The sequence below is a fragment of the Enhydra lutris genome, unplaced genomic scaffold, assembly GCF_002288905.1.
Source record: "Enhydra lutris kenyoni isolate GAN:26980312 unplaced genomic scaffold, ASM228890v2 scaffoldscaffold23, whole genome shotgun sequence".
NCBI classification, from domain to species: domain Eukaryota; kingdom Metazoa; phylum Chordata; class Mammalia; order Carnivora; family Mustelidae; genus Enhydra; species Enhydra lutris.
Window position 1 is genome coordinate 24950232 of NW_019154107.1, and position 14881 is coordinate 24965112.

The following is a 14881-nucleotide window of genomic DNA, read 5'->3' on the forward strand; positions in this document are numbered from 1 at the left end:
TGCAGGAGGAACAATAGAAATGACCGCTGGGGCCGCCATCTTCCAGTTCTCTCCCCCCCTCCTTCCTTAACCCTAGACTCTCCTGCCAAAAGGGTGTACGCCCAGGTCATGGCTCCATAGGTAACCCGATACCTATGCAGGAAACAGGAGTATCAGGAGCCCTCACCCCATACCAAATATGGATGTGAGCCCATGCCCTACCTTGGCCCCATAAAAGACACCCCCCACCCCCCCCCCCCCCCCCCAACTCCCTCCCAGTGCGACTTCCCCCACTCCCCTTTCTGGAGTGGAGGAACCTCGCCTGAGGGTGCCCACCTCCTCCCTGAGGGTGCCCACCTCCTCCCAGCGCAACTTTCCTGGCTCCCCTTCTCCTGAGCCCGAAACTTCGCCGGAGAGTGCCTTTAATAAATCTTGCCTTGTGCCTACCTTGCCTGGTGTTGTGTTTACCTCGCCTGCAAAACTTTACACCTGCAAATAAACGTTAAGCACGCTGACATATTTAGAGGGAAGTTAACTGATGTCCCTGACTTTCTTTGAAATGCACCAAAATTAAGATGCATTAATGGATGGACAGGGGAATGTATGAATGGAGAGCTCTGTGATAAAGCAAATATAGTAAAACATTACTAGCACACCTAAATAGTGGGCAGATGAATGTTTACTCTTCAATCCCTTCAAACTTTCTGAAAGTTTTAACATTTTCCTAAAAGGTTGGGGGGTGGGGAATAAATGGGCTAATTCATTGTTAATTTGATAAGAATTTGAAAATTATAAAAATTACTCCATCCCAAAATTTAATTGTAAAAGTCTAGAATTTTGTTAGCCCGTGATAGAATATAAATATTCTGACCTGCAATATAAAATTCTGGCCTGCAATCCAAGTATTTTAAGTAAGCGCATTAAAGTTATTCAACTCTAATCAATACTCAGAGTAGAGCCTCAAGGGAAACAGCTCATACCCATGCTCCATGATTCTGAGCCTCTCGACTTTTGCTCAGCATATTCTGCCTGCCTTTGCCATTAGCTCTTTCCGGAAATTGAAGCAAGAAATTAAAAATGTTCAGTGCTTTCTGCCCAGGATTTTTGGTTTATTTGTTGGGGTTTTATTTGTTGTCTTATTTTTTAAATTTTCTAAACTGCTCATTGTTAAAAAAATATATATGTGAGGGGCGCCTGGGTGGCTCAGTGGGTTAAAGCCTCTGCCTTCGGCTTGGGTCATGATCCCAGGGTCCTGGGATCGAGTCCCACATGGGTCTCTCTGCTCAGCAGGGAGCCTGATTCCCTTCCTTTCTCTGCCTGCCTCTCTGCCTCCTTGTGATCTCTCTCTCTCTCTGTCAAATAAATAAATAAAATCTTAAAAAAAAAAAAACAAAGAATGAGACATGCTATTTTAAACTGCTTGATGTATAGTCTCCTAGGATCCCTTCAAATGATATACAGTCCTTGAAGTATTTATATAAATATACATGTACACATAACCTTTCAATATTTTCATAAATAGGATCATATTAAACAGTCTTCTGAATTTTATTTCCTCTAGAAAACAGCACAACATATATATGGTAGCCATTAGTGTTCACCAATATCCGGTTTCCTCTCTTCCTTGTGAATACATGGATAGGGGCCATGTGGCGAGGACTGGTCACTGCACTGAGTGTAAATGATATGTTTTTCTGCCCAGCTGAAAATTTATTGGGCTGGACAAGTTCTCTCTCTGGCACAGTGATCAGCAACATTCAGCTAACAAAACATGGCTGTTTTGTTAGCCTCAGTCCCTGAGTGACTACTATGAACACAGTTCCCCCAACAATGAGCAAGAAATAAATCTTTACTGATTTAATTCCCTGAGATTTGGGGGGATTGGTTCTTACTGCAGCATTACTTAGCCATTCCTCACTGATACACTGAATATTTCTTAAGGTACACATATTTGATCTACCTCATTAAACAACAGTCTTAAATTAACACAGTAAATTGCATCTATTACCCATCGTTGGGCATTTGATTTTTTGAAATCTTTGCTATTATGAAGTTTGCTACAATAAATATTGCTTGCATGTGCACATACCCGTGCGCACACATGCGCACACGCATAAACATGCAGAGCTCTGTTACGATCCACTCGTGAAGTTTTTTCTGGATAAAACCCTTCTGAGAGTGTAATTACCAGGTAAAAGTTTCTAAACATTAGCCAGAAACTGCCAACTGTCCTCCAAAATGCTGAGCCAATTTAAACTCCTCTATCAAGAGAAAATGAGAGTATCAGTTATCCTACAGGCTTACCTGGCGTCAATGAGATATAAATGTCACTTTAAAAACAATGCCAGTAAAATAGGTGGCATTTATATCTCATTGTTGCTTTGGCGTGTACCGTAATTAAGTCATCTTTTCATGGGTTTAAAAGCTATTGGTATTCCTTCTATGAATTGGCTATTTCTGTCCTTAACCCATTTTTGTCTGCTGATTTTATAGGAGATTTTTGTAAATCCTTAATGTTAATTCCTTGGTTCTTATACTAGCTGCAAGTATTTTCTCTCAGCCTGTCCCTCACCTTTTAAGTGTTCTTATTGCAACTTTTGCTATAGAGAAACATAAAAATTTTCCTGTAGTCAATACAGCTAACTTCTCCTTTATGGTTTTTGGAAAGTGTGCCCTACCACAAAAGAAAAATGTATTAAATGTTTTCCAATCAATTGTCGCTAAAACCTTTATTAATCCATTTTATCTCCACTGATTTTGAAAAGTTCTCCATATCTTACAATAAAATCCGTAAGAATGGGTCTTTTATGGGTTCTATATTGTATTTTACTGATATTTGGATTTCCTCTACTATATTCCCCTACTATAGTACGTGATGTTTTCAAATATCTATAAATTATATAAAGTCTAGTATCTAGACACTAATATTCTACTTTTTCAACATTTTCTCAATCCTTTAATTTTCCTGAGGGACTTCATAATCCATGAGCCAATTTCTCACCCTTAACCTTGCAAAACAATACCAAATCTAACAACAACAAAAACCCACATTGTAATTCTGATTGGAACTACTTCCAATCTATAGATTTGCACACATTAGAATTTTTATAACAATGTCCTCTCATTCAGAGATACAATAAAGCTTTGAATTTGTATTTAATCTTAAACTTTCTTGTTCAGTATTTCTTCCCAAGTATTTCATAGTTTTTGTTGCTGCAGCAAATAGTATTCCCCCTTGCATAATATTTCCTAACTGGTTATTACTGGTACAAAGTCAAACTACTGCTTTTTGTGTAATCATCTAGTGTTTAGTTACTTTCCTGAATACTCTTAACAGTTCTAACCACTTTTAAACTTAGTCTTTTAGATTTTTAGGTATACAATCATATCTGGGTTCTAATTTAAAAATCAGTCTTCAGTGCTCTGGGACGCCTCAGTGGCTCAGTTGGTTAAGTGTCCTACTCTTCATTTTGGCTCAGGTCATGATCTCAGGGTCATGAGATCAAGTCCCACACTGGACTCTGTGCTGAGTGTGGAGCCTGCTTAAAATTCTCTCTCTCCTCCTTCCCCTGCTCTCTCACCCCCCATTCATGTGCTTTCTCCCTTAAAAAAAAAAAATCACTGTTCAGTTCTATTTTGGGATATTAATACAGTGGTTCCTAAATGCCTATTTCCACCATACCTAGGGTAACAAAATAATGGAATTTATGGTTGGAAGGGACATTATAATGATCTAATTCAAGGGCTATACAGTCAAGTACTTACTGGGGTATACTGATAAGATAAATGTGAGAAGGTGTAAGACAATAAGGAATTGGAGAAACTTGAAAGAAACGTTGAGAACAGGTTGTATCTAAAAAGGAGAGCTACCATTCTCTCCCAATTGATGGGTGCCATGAGGAAATGTAGACTCGGTGTCTATTTTTCAAGAGGCGCTAGATATAAAGACTTTTGTTTGAACTCTTAACTTTAAAAAACATTAAACAAAAGCCAAACTAATCACAACTGCTAGCTTCCAATCTAGAAACTTCCCTGAAGCTAATCCAATACCTTCATTTAAGGCAATTTAAACTCAGAAAGGTGTGTCAGAGATCGCAAGAGTAGCAGATGACAGGCAAGGGCTTCGTATTTTGTTTAGCTGTTTGGTGGGTCAGAAGAGTGTTTACAAAGTGCTAGGACTAGGCAAGTGCTTTGTTTGGTTTGGTTACAGACAAGGAATATAGTCCCTAATGTCCATACTTTATGTCCTCTGGCTTGTCTTGCCATGGCAAATGCAAAGTGTACCTTTTATTTTTTATTTTTTATTTTATTTTTAAAAATATTTTATTTATTTATTTTGACAGAGAGAGAGAGAGATCACAAGTAAGCAGAGAGAGAAGGGGAAGCAGGCTCCCCGCTGAGCAGAGAGCCTGACGCAGGGCTGGATCCCAGGACCCTGGGATCATGACCTGAGCCGAAGGCAGAGGCTTAACCCACTGAGCCACCCAGATGCCCCCAAAGTTTACCTTTTAAATTCTCCTTCCATTTTGGGGGAAGTTCCACATTATACTCCCTGTCACTCGATATGGAAGTCAGAGCTCAAACTGCAGGACCCAGCCTTCCTTGCAGTTGGAAACGTGCGGGTGACCCAAGCTCCACCAATCAGGGAAGTTTGTAGAAGACTTTGACTTGGGAGGGATTCACAGGGGAAACCAGCGAGGCATAGACCATGTTTGGTGCGGTCTGGTCCAGTTCTCTGCGGCAGCACAGGACGCGAGCATGCCAGAAGCGGTGGCGGTGATGACTGTGGTAAGATGGAGTTCTTGGAAGCAGTGCAAATACAGCATTGAGTCATGGGTGGTGCAGTGGTAATGGAGGCCATTTTCCCATCAGACAAGTTCTACAGCCCACTTCTGGGCACTGTTCCTAGAATTTAGTTTCAGGCTGATTTCTTGAGCCCTCCAATGATACTGTAAACCACCCAGGATCCTTTTAATAAATTCCTTTTTTGTTTAGCTAGCCAGAGACAGTTCTCTTTGTTAAAACTAAGGCTTCACCAATACAAAGAATACCATCTGGCAGTGACAGAATCAAATCAAAGATCCTGGTCTTTTTGATTCCCGGGCCAGTGTTTTTTCTATGACATCACCTTATTTATATTTAATGCTTTTACGAAGGTTCAAAACGCTGTTTTCAAAAAATGTATGCCAAGGCTGCCATCTCAAAGAGATGCTATGAACAGTCAGAGTGTCTATTTAGTTCATGATGAGAATAGATGTTTCAGTGCTTTTGGATTATATCTTAGTTTTTGCTTTTGTTCATACAGACTCATTGACTTAAAAGATGTTAGACTTACAATAAAAACACCCATAACAACACAGAGCTGTTTGAATAAAGATAGAGCAAAACCACATAAAGGGAGAGATAATTGTCTGAGATAAACCAGAATGAGATCATTACAATGTTCTAAGCACTAAATTTATATTCTTCTTCCTTGAAGTAAAGGACAGTAATGGGGTGGATTATAACAATGTTTCCCAAACTCAGTCCACCAAGGAAGATGTTTATTTTCCACCTTCATGGCCTCCAAGGCTTTTAAGAGTTTCTTCCAACCTCATTTATTAAAGAATTTTTTTTAAATTTTTTTTTTAAGATTTTTTTTAATTTATTCATTTGACAGAGAGAGATATCACAAGTAGATGGAGAGTCAGGCAGAGAGAGAGAGGAGGAAACAGGCTCCATGCCGAGCAGACAGCCCGATGCGGGGCTCGAACCCAGGACCCTGGGAACACAACCTGGGCCGAAGGCAGAGGCTTTAACCCACTGAGCCACCCAGGCGCCCCAATTAAAGAATTTTTTTAAAAAAATTTATTTATTTATTTGAGAGAGAAATAGAGTGCATGAGTGGGAGGGACAGAGGGAGAGACAATCTTGAGCAGACTCCATGCTAAGTGCAGAGCCTGACGTGAGGCTCGATCTCACGAACCTGAGATCAGGACCTGAGCTGAAACCAGTCAGATGCTTAACTGACTGTGCCACCCAGGTGCCCCTAAAGAATGTTTTCAATGACCTCATCATAGATAAATCTGTAACTTCACTGAAATACAGAAAATAAGCCATAGATTTCTATTACTATTTTTGGTGACATGAAGTGGCAACTATCGGGATAAAGGGTTTTCATTTTCTAGTGTCCACAGTGTGCTATAATAAGAACTTTCTATATATTATCATATTTATGCATCACAACTTTTCTAATACAGTGGGTATTATTATCCCCATTTTACAGGTGAAAACACTGTTGAGCAACTTACTGCTGCTAAGTGGACCAATGTTAGAACTGAGATTTGGATTCAGGTCAGCAAGTCCAAAATCAGATCTTATTTCTATTGTACTACCTCTCTTAGGAAGAATTTGAATTTTATAAAAGAAAAAAACTTTCTCAAGACTCTAAATCTTCTAAGGCATTTATTACACGGATGTTTATAAGTCCAAGAGGTAGCTGGGAAAGACACAGGAAGGGTAAACAGAGCATGGGACTTACCCTCTGGGAGCTCAATCCTGGAGGGGAGAAAAGGTGAGCACGCAGAAAACCAAAATATGCACAGGATTCCTGGGGTAGGTGTCATCTCTAAGGGGTAGCTCAAGGCTTGGGGAGGTGGCCAGAGAGAGGAACTAATCATATCTTCCCTGGCATGGGGCCGGGCCCTCGCTGATGCTGTAGCCTATGGTTCAGAATCCAGGGCCCACAGGGGGAAGCCGCATCTTGCCACGTTCCTGATTGCACAAAACACTGGCCCTGCCAAGCCTAGTCCCTACCCAGCTCCCTGCTGAGGTCTGCCCGGGAGCCCCCTGAGACTCTGAGGAAGGCTCTCTGCGCTCTCCTGGGTCACAACCAGTGACTCCCATCAGGTGACCTGACAGACCGTGAAAATACAGAACTAGCGACCCCCACAAGGCAGAAGAGAAACATTTCCTGCCCAACCTGCCTCCTATTTCCACCTGTCCCCTCATTCCTTCAGGCCATTTATGAGGCGATTATCTCAAGAAGGCCCATGCATGAATCCATTCATCTGTTATCAGGCATGGCATCTTCTGTGGAAGCAGCTGATTAGCCCCCACTCTCCTGGTTTCCCTGAGGGAGGCACAAATCTCTGAGAAGAAGGGTAAGGAAATGCCTGGGGCTTGGATTGCTTCCCAAGTAAAAGGTCAGGGCTCTGAGTCCCCAGGTGTGCGCTCACAGTGCCGGGTATGTAAGAAGGGGAGAGACGCAGGGCCACAGAGGTAAGGCCCAGAGGCCTACTAGCCTCAGTCCTGTCTCTGCCTGCCTACTCCTGCAATGCACAATTTGCAAAGGGGAACATTTTACAAGTGTATTTATAAACCGACATCCAAGGGCTTCACAACGTCAGTGACTGGAAAGGGCCATAGAGACCGTGACGTGGGCAAAAGTGAGGTGCAGGCAGGCGGAATTGCCCAAGTCCCTTCTCTCATGCAGGTCAGGCCTAGCTCTCCCTGACTCCCCTCCAGTCAGAGAGAGACCACCCTTCCCCAGGGCAAGGCAATCAATTATTTGTTTGTTTGCTGTGGACCTGGCGACTGAACAGCCCTGAGAAACAGGGCCGCTCATGAAATGAATCGACAAAGATCTAGGGTACTTGACCGGAGCCAACTGTGGGTCCTGGCGAGTAATCAAATTAGCAGGGGCTACCCGTGGATAGCAGATGAACTGCACTGAACACCTTGTCTCATCCAGAGTCAGGGCTCCATCAGTGGGGACTTCTATTAGAGCCTTCCTCTAGTAAGATGGAGATAAGGAGAGGGGGTGGGCAAGGGTCAGGCCATGACTAAACTCCCATGAAAACACGGAGAGGCTGGGAGGATTGGCCTGTCCTATGAAGACAATGTCACTGCCTCCAAACTGGAACCCCCAAGAATAATCCCAGCAGTTGGCCATTCCGCTGGGGAACTAAGACCTTCACGGAGCCCAGAGCTAAGTGCCAGGAATCGAGCCATGAACAGGACCACCAAGGTCCCTGGCCCTCGGGAAGGAGAAGACACACAGGCGCACACACACCAGACGACCACTATCTAAATCAAGTACCTGCAAGTTGTACGAAGTGCTGTGAAAGGGGGCAGCAAAAGGCTAAGGCTAACAGGGAGCCATCTACTTATGGCAGGAGAAACAGAAAGAAAGCCCTTTGGGCAGAGTGCCACTGAGGATGAGCCTTAGAATTTGCCCTGGAAAGGCCTGGGGTGTGGGCATTCTAAGCAGAGGGAAGGGCGTGTGCATAGGCTTGGAGGCAGGAAAGAGCTTGACATGTTTGTTCATTTGTTCGAGAAACTGAGTGGCAGCCAGCGAGGCCAGAGGACGAGGCTGGGGAACAAGAAGTGATTAATACTGGAAACATAAACAGAGTCACATCACTGGGGACTCAGCCGGCTGCCCTGAAACGTCTGGATTTTACTGTAAGGACGATGGCAAGCCCCGGAAGGGTTCTGCAGGCTGGGCATGACTTGATCTGGTTTCCATCGTAAGGAATTCCTGGCCGGGAGAGGGCCTCAAGATGGGGGTGGGGGTGTGGGGAGAGGAGCTGGTTGGTTCCAAGCACGCTGTGCCTCGAGGCCATCCTCTGTCACATGGCCTGGCGGGCCTTTCTTCCACCCACGGTTAGGGTCGGGCCTCCATCTGCAGCGCAACTTTTCCTCCTTGGATCTCCTGCCCGGGGCCTAAGTGCCTCCCAAAAAGTTCCATAAACTCCCTCAAGTGTTTCCAACTGACTTTGCTAGAGTGTTGGGAGAATGGATGCTTTTGTAAAAGGATACAAAATAACAAAAGCAAAACCACTCCCTCGTTTCTGATGGAAATCTGTTTCCACCTAATGGCTTTCCATTAGTCCTCAGCCTGGGCAAAAGTCTTTGCTCCTTCCTCCTTCTCCCTTTATTTTCCAAAAGGCCATGAACATGAACATGCGTATGACTATGAACAAAAACAAAGAGCTATAAATTCTTATGGATCCCAGAAGGTTGGCAATTCTAAACAATAAAAGTATGTCCTGACTGTTTCTCTCAAAAGAACATTCTGGAGACAAAACAGCTTTAAGACGACAAATGAGTTTGGGGGACACTTTGGACCTGATGGTGGCCTCAGATCACCAGGTATTGATGGAATAGGCAACTCCAGATACAAAGCTGAAAATATCCCCTCCTGTACACCCTCCACCCCCTCCTGGACTCACTTCCTCACTGGTCAGCCCGTATCTCGACTGCCCCAAGTTTCTTATATAGCTTTTGGCCACTACTGTTTTCAGGAGTCCGAATTCTCAGTAAAGAGAAAGTCCCCTTTGTTCTCCCATCCATGATTTAATTTTCATCCTCCTGAACGCGCTATTCACTTTGTTTTCAGGCTAAGAAGTCTCACAATTGTACTAGATCCTGAATTTGAATTTCCCTGTGTTTCCACTGTTTGGCAATCTGCCCAGGTCAGCCACTGGACAATCCCAGAATTCAGCTCTACCTTAGAGAAAACCTTCATTGCTCATGATTTTTTAATATAGTCCTAACGACTGTCATCTATTTTCTCCTCGATTTGTCTATGTTTTTCAAAACACACCGATGTGTTATGAACTCACCTACACACAGATGCATACCAATCACCTCTCCGCTGATAATCAGGAAAGTTTCCACTGTCTTTTCCAACTGGATCACATTCCTAGGAAGCTGTCTCTCCTTTTTTCCCCAGAGTTCAGAGGGGGGGGCCCTTAGCTGCATTTTTTCCTCCCAGTCTCACCACCATGCACTCTTCCCGGCATTCCCTTGAGCCTTCAATACCAGGATTCAGAAGAGGACAGAACTGACTTTCTGTGCTTTTGTCTCTCTGTTCTTGCCTATAAGCTTCTTTTATATGCAAATGCACAAACTTTACTAGAAATGGGCCAAACTTGATCACAAAGTAGTATGAACACAAAGACGTGTCAAGTCCTAATAAAAAGCGTGTAGTAAATTAGTTAGGCAGCACCAGGGAAGAAACTGTTTTTTTGCTCTTTGGGCAATCTTGAAGGGAAAACAGATTATTGCTGGCAGCATCTGGCTTACCTGAATGTATTATAATCCACCATCTTCGTGAGCCTAGAGTCAGCAGCTGTAAGAACCTGCTTGAGCTCTCTGGATTTTGATTCTTCTTCTTTCAGCTTTTGTAGGATAAGTTCAATGCTGCTCATGGGAAACTGAAGCAGGGGGAAGGAAAGGAAGGATATTAAAACATGCCTGAGCCATAGGGAGCCCAATCTTTCCGATGGCCAGAAAACAGATTTCACGCTCTGAACCTGAAGGTAGCTGGGCATGGCTTTCCACAGAGACCACCACAGAGAAGACACAACTAGAATTAAATCTCTTCAGTTGCAGTTTTAGGACGAGTGACATCGGCATAGGCCCAGATCGGACAGAAATGAGCTTAAGGGACAGCAAGCCACAGAAATCAGAAAACAATCTCTCAGCTTTCTCCCCTGAACCCTTGGATGTTGGCCCAATGGGTTGGGAGATCCTAATGGAGTGATTAGTGATTCACGATTGGATGAAATTGGACCCTCATTTTCTCTGGATCTTATGAGTGGGCCCCCTGGGACTAGTGGCCGTCAGACAATGCACTGAGCAGAGCATGGCCGGGTGTCGGAGATCCACATGCATGGCAACCCCCTGACATTCAGTCTCTGGCAGCCCCCAGGTGTCGTCTCCTACCCTGTGATTAGGTTTTTGACTCTAAAAATACCTCTTAATCCAGTAAAGCATAGCTTCTAAATAATTACAGCTAAGTGTTAAAAAAAAGAGAGAGAGAGAGAGAGAGAGAGAGAGAGAAGACTGAATACGAAGATTCAAAACACTGATGTTAATTTAGTATAAAGGTCTCTTTTTTCCACCACGGGGTTTGTGACCTATCACAGGCCCCCTTCCTCCCCACCTTCTGCACTGCCTTTCATCTACTTCCATGATTCGATCTATTAGGTCTTTTGCAAAGATATTAAGGAACATATTAATCTTGGGGTGCCTGGGTGGCTCAGTCAGTTAAGTGGCCAACTCCTGATTTTGGCTCAGGTCATGATCTCAGAGTTGTGAGATCAAGCCCCATGTCAAGCTCCAGGCCCAGTGCAGGGCGTGGGTCCTGTTTAAAAAAAAAAAAAAAAAAAAAAGCAAAAACAAAAAACAAACTAACAAAAAACAAAGAGTATAGTAATCTTTCTCTGGTTCGAAAGTCCTTGTTAAGGGTAGTTTTTTTTTTGTTTTTTTTGGTTTTTGTTTTTTTTAAAGATTTTATTTATTTATTTGACAGAGAGAGATCACAAGTAGGCAGAGAGGCAGGCAGAGAAAGAGGAAGGGAAGCAGGCTCCCTGCTGAGCAGAGAGCCCGATGCGGGACTCAATCCCAGGACCCCGAGATCATGACCTGAGCCGAAGGCAGCGGCTTAACCCACTGAGCCACACAGGCGCCCAAGGGTAGTTTTAAAATAAGGCAGCTTTCACTTGGGACGCTGAAACCAGATAATGTCCTACCCTGCTTTTACATTTCTGAAAGGAGAAAAGCCCTTTATATCTTACAGATATATATGTAAATATACATATATCCACACACTCAAGCTATGTTAATATATGTATATATGTACAAACAATATGTATATAAAACTATATATCTAGAACACATATATACCTATATATAATATGTGCATATTATATATATATATATAAAATACATACATGCACATTATATATACATATGTATGTTAACATATAGGTTCACCCTGTGTTTGAAAACTGAGTCGTCATTCACAGTAGCTATTGTAAATTGTACCCTGACTGCACTTGCTATGGGCCGCACAGAGTGAAGCATTTCACACGCATGATGGCATTTCCTCTGCGTGGTAACTCTCTGAAGGAGTCAGCGTGTAAAGATGAGGCAAGTGGAGCTTGGAGAATACATGTCGAAGGCCTCTCAGCCAGGAAGTGTGGAGCCATGTTTCCCAGCTGAGCCTGCTGTCTCCAGAAATCTAACTGCCCGATTATTGATCCCCTTTGCCTGAATTCAGTGCTTTTGGAGGCCTACCAGTTCAGTTTTATGCTAATGCCAGGTCCCAACCCTGCAAATAGAGAAAGGGAGTGGCGGCCCCGGAGGGTGCTTCGGGCTCTACGGTCCAGAGGGAACGCAGAGAAGAGCTGATAGCCCCCACCTGCCGGACCTTCTGGCCACACTCTGCATCAGGGGCACCACCTATAGATGTCCCATGTCAGGCAGCAGTAGGAGCTGGGCCACTTTGTTCTCAGGCTCCCCGCCAGCCTGGCCGACGTTTTCTCAGAGCTGCACTGTGTCCTGAGGCCTTTCACGCCCCAACCTCCTCCTTTCCTTCTCCCTTGTCGGGGGTTGAGACCTACATCTCAGGCTCCCCACCTGCTCTTGCTCCTTTCTCATTTATCCTTCATATGCATTCCCTGGGATGTCCCTTGTTCATTGAATACAGCCTTGGCACCTGCTGCTCAGAGCCCCCAGACAGAAAAGGGTGATGGGATATACACAGAGAGACTGATCTTAGCAACTTACCCCTGAGCGTTTTATATATAAATGAAAGAGAATTGGTACTGTGTATAGAGATATAGAAAAAGATACAGACATAATTGACACATAAACATTTACAGGCAGACTTTTTTTAGATTTCCAAAAATTTATCTGAGAGAGAGAGCATGAATAGGGGGAGGGGCAGAAGGAGAGGGAGAAGCAGACTCCCTGCTGAGCAGGAAGCCTGACCCAGCACTCCACCCCAGGACCCTGGGATCATGACCCTAGCCAAGGGCAGACGCTCAACTGACTGAGCCACCAAGGTAGCCCCTTACAGGCAGACTTCTAAAATAAATTGTTTCTAGGGGCACCTGGGTCGCTCCGTCAGTTAGGCATCTGTCTTCAGCTCCAGTCACGATCCCGGATTCCTGGGATGGAGCCCCAAGTCGGGCTCTCTGCTCAGCGGGGAGTCTGCTTCTCCCTCTGCCTTTGTGTTCCCTCTCCCTCTGTGTGCTCCCGCGTGCTCTCTCTCTCTCAAGTAAACAAACAAAATCTTTAAAAAAATGAAATAGATGGTTTCTAGGTAGATTTTTCAATATTAGGCAATGTCCCTCAAATATACACGTTTGCACACCAAACCAATCCACACTCAAAATCAAGAATTCATCAACTGTTATTTTTCCAGAAGGGCACTGCCATACTAGTACTTTTAGTGACAGGACCCAGCTGCCATTTTGTTTCAAATGAAAAAAACTCCCAGCTCACTGTTGCCAATTTGTCCTTGAATTCTTATTTAGGCCTCAGGTAGCTCCTGTTCTGGAAAGCTGCAACCCCAGCAACTACTGGGTTCCCTTGGGGCTTCTGTTTGTTCCGTCCTTGGCCGTCTGCGTAGGCCTACGCCAATTAACGGGGACTGCGCAGTGTGTGGCACCGGATTTTCTTCCTTTCCTATAGTCGCTGAATCTCTTTATGAAAACATTGTCAGCGTCAGCAGAAAAGCCAGGAAACTTGATTCAGCCCTGGGCCTGCCTCCTGCCTGTGCCCGGCATCCGTGCCGCTGGGCACCAGAGGGCCCAGCGTGTAAACAGAGGAGATCGGGACCTGTGGCCAAGTCGTGCAGATCCATTATTCATGGCCACGTGTGTGAATGCACAATGTAAGGCTGGTAGGAAGAAGAAAAGGCCTAGAGAAAGAAAAACACAGACTGCAGAGCGCTGAGGGGCAAGTGGAGAGTGCCACAGGCAGCTCACCCTATCTGAGTTCGCTTCCATGTAGTTTAAGGTGTACTTGTCAGCATTGAGCAAAAGAAACAGGTAGCCATTCACGTTCACTTTGGCTCCGATATACAGTTCCTCGGCCTTGATATATTCTGATAGTTCACTTTTAAAGACCTCTTGCCCAGGCTTCTTAACACGAGTTCTTTTCAAGAACTTCCCACCAGTAATCCCTATAGAAAAAGAGAAAACTTAATGAGTACCCTTTGTTCTTCAAAGAACCATACAACTTGCCTTTAGAGTTCCTTCCTGCTCAAACACAGACCGTACAGCTTAGCTTGTGAGCTCACACTGCCTATTCTTCTCAGACCTGAAGGGAGAATGAGGCACTAGGAGAACAACAGATTCCCTAGGTCAATGTGTAAAGAAAAAAAGAGATACGTCATTCCAGCCTTTTCTTTCCCCTCTCTACTTCCTTCCCAATCCAAACACCTAAATAAACACTTAGTAAGTGCCTGCTGTATGCCCAGCAGCATACGGAGAAATGGGACGTTAAGAAGATAACCCTGCTTCAGAGCACGGTTTGAATAGTACCACGTAGAAAATTCCCCACTTGAGCTTATTTCCACCTATCTGTCCCAGATGATGTCTTATATTTATTCCGACACGCAGATTAAGTGGAGGATGCCCAGCTTCTGGAAAGAAGCTTACTTAACTGTTTGAAGATAACTCTGAGAGTCCCATAACTTTTTTTTTTTTTTCCCCTACAGGCTAAATATCTTTGCTTCTTTTAGCAATGCCACGTATTTCTTACTTTCCCGAATTCTGACCATCTCATGTGCTCTCTTCTGGGGCTTATTTGGGCTTTTTGTTTTTGTTTTTGTTTTGTGGCTCTTGGAAAGCAGTGAGCAGAACTGAGGATGAAACTCCAGTATCTTCTCACTGCTACTTAACTGAAACCTTCAGGCATCTGAATACAACCCGAGCTTTGGGCGTCAGCTTCATCACACTCCTGCCACATTTAAACATCAGAAGTGGCGGAAAGACACAGGCTTAGTAGCCAAACAGCTGGAGACCATCCTGGCTCGGTCACTTGCTGGATGATCTTGAAGAGTTATTTAATCTCTTGGAACCCCTCTGAATTCTCACTGGTAAAATGGAATAAAATTTGT

The 14881-nt window shown here is 44.0% G+C and overlaps 1 protein-coding gene across 1 annotated transcript in view; it reads right to left on the reverse strand.

Moving 5' to 3' along the window:
• LOC111150497 (EF-hand domain containing 2) overlaps positions 1 to 14881 on the reverse strand; it is a 188316-nt gene that overhangs the window by 66681 nt on the left and 106754 nt on the right. Inside the window, exons 10-11 of the mRNA XM_022507976.1 lie at positions 13746 to 13942; positions 10051 to 10181 (exon numbers count right to left, since the gene is read on the reverse strand). Coding sequence (XP_022363684.1) covers positions 10051 to 10181; positions 13746 to 13942 — 328 coding nt within the window. The remainder of the gene's footprint in view (positions 1 to 10050; positions 10182 to 13745; positions 13943 to 14881) is intronic.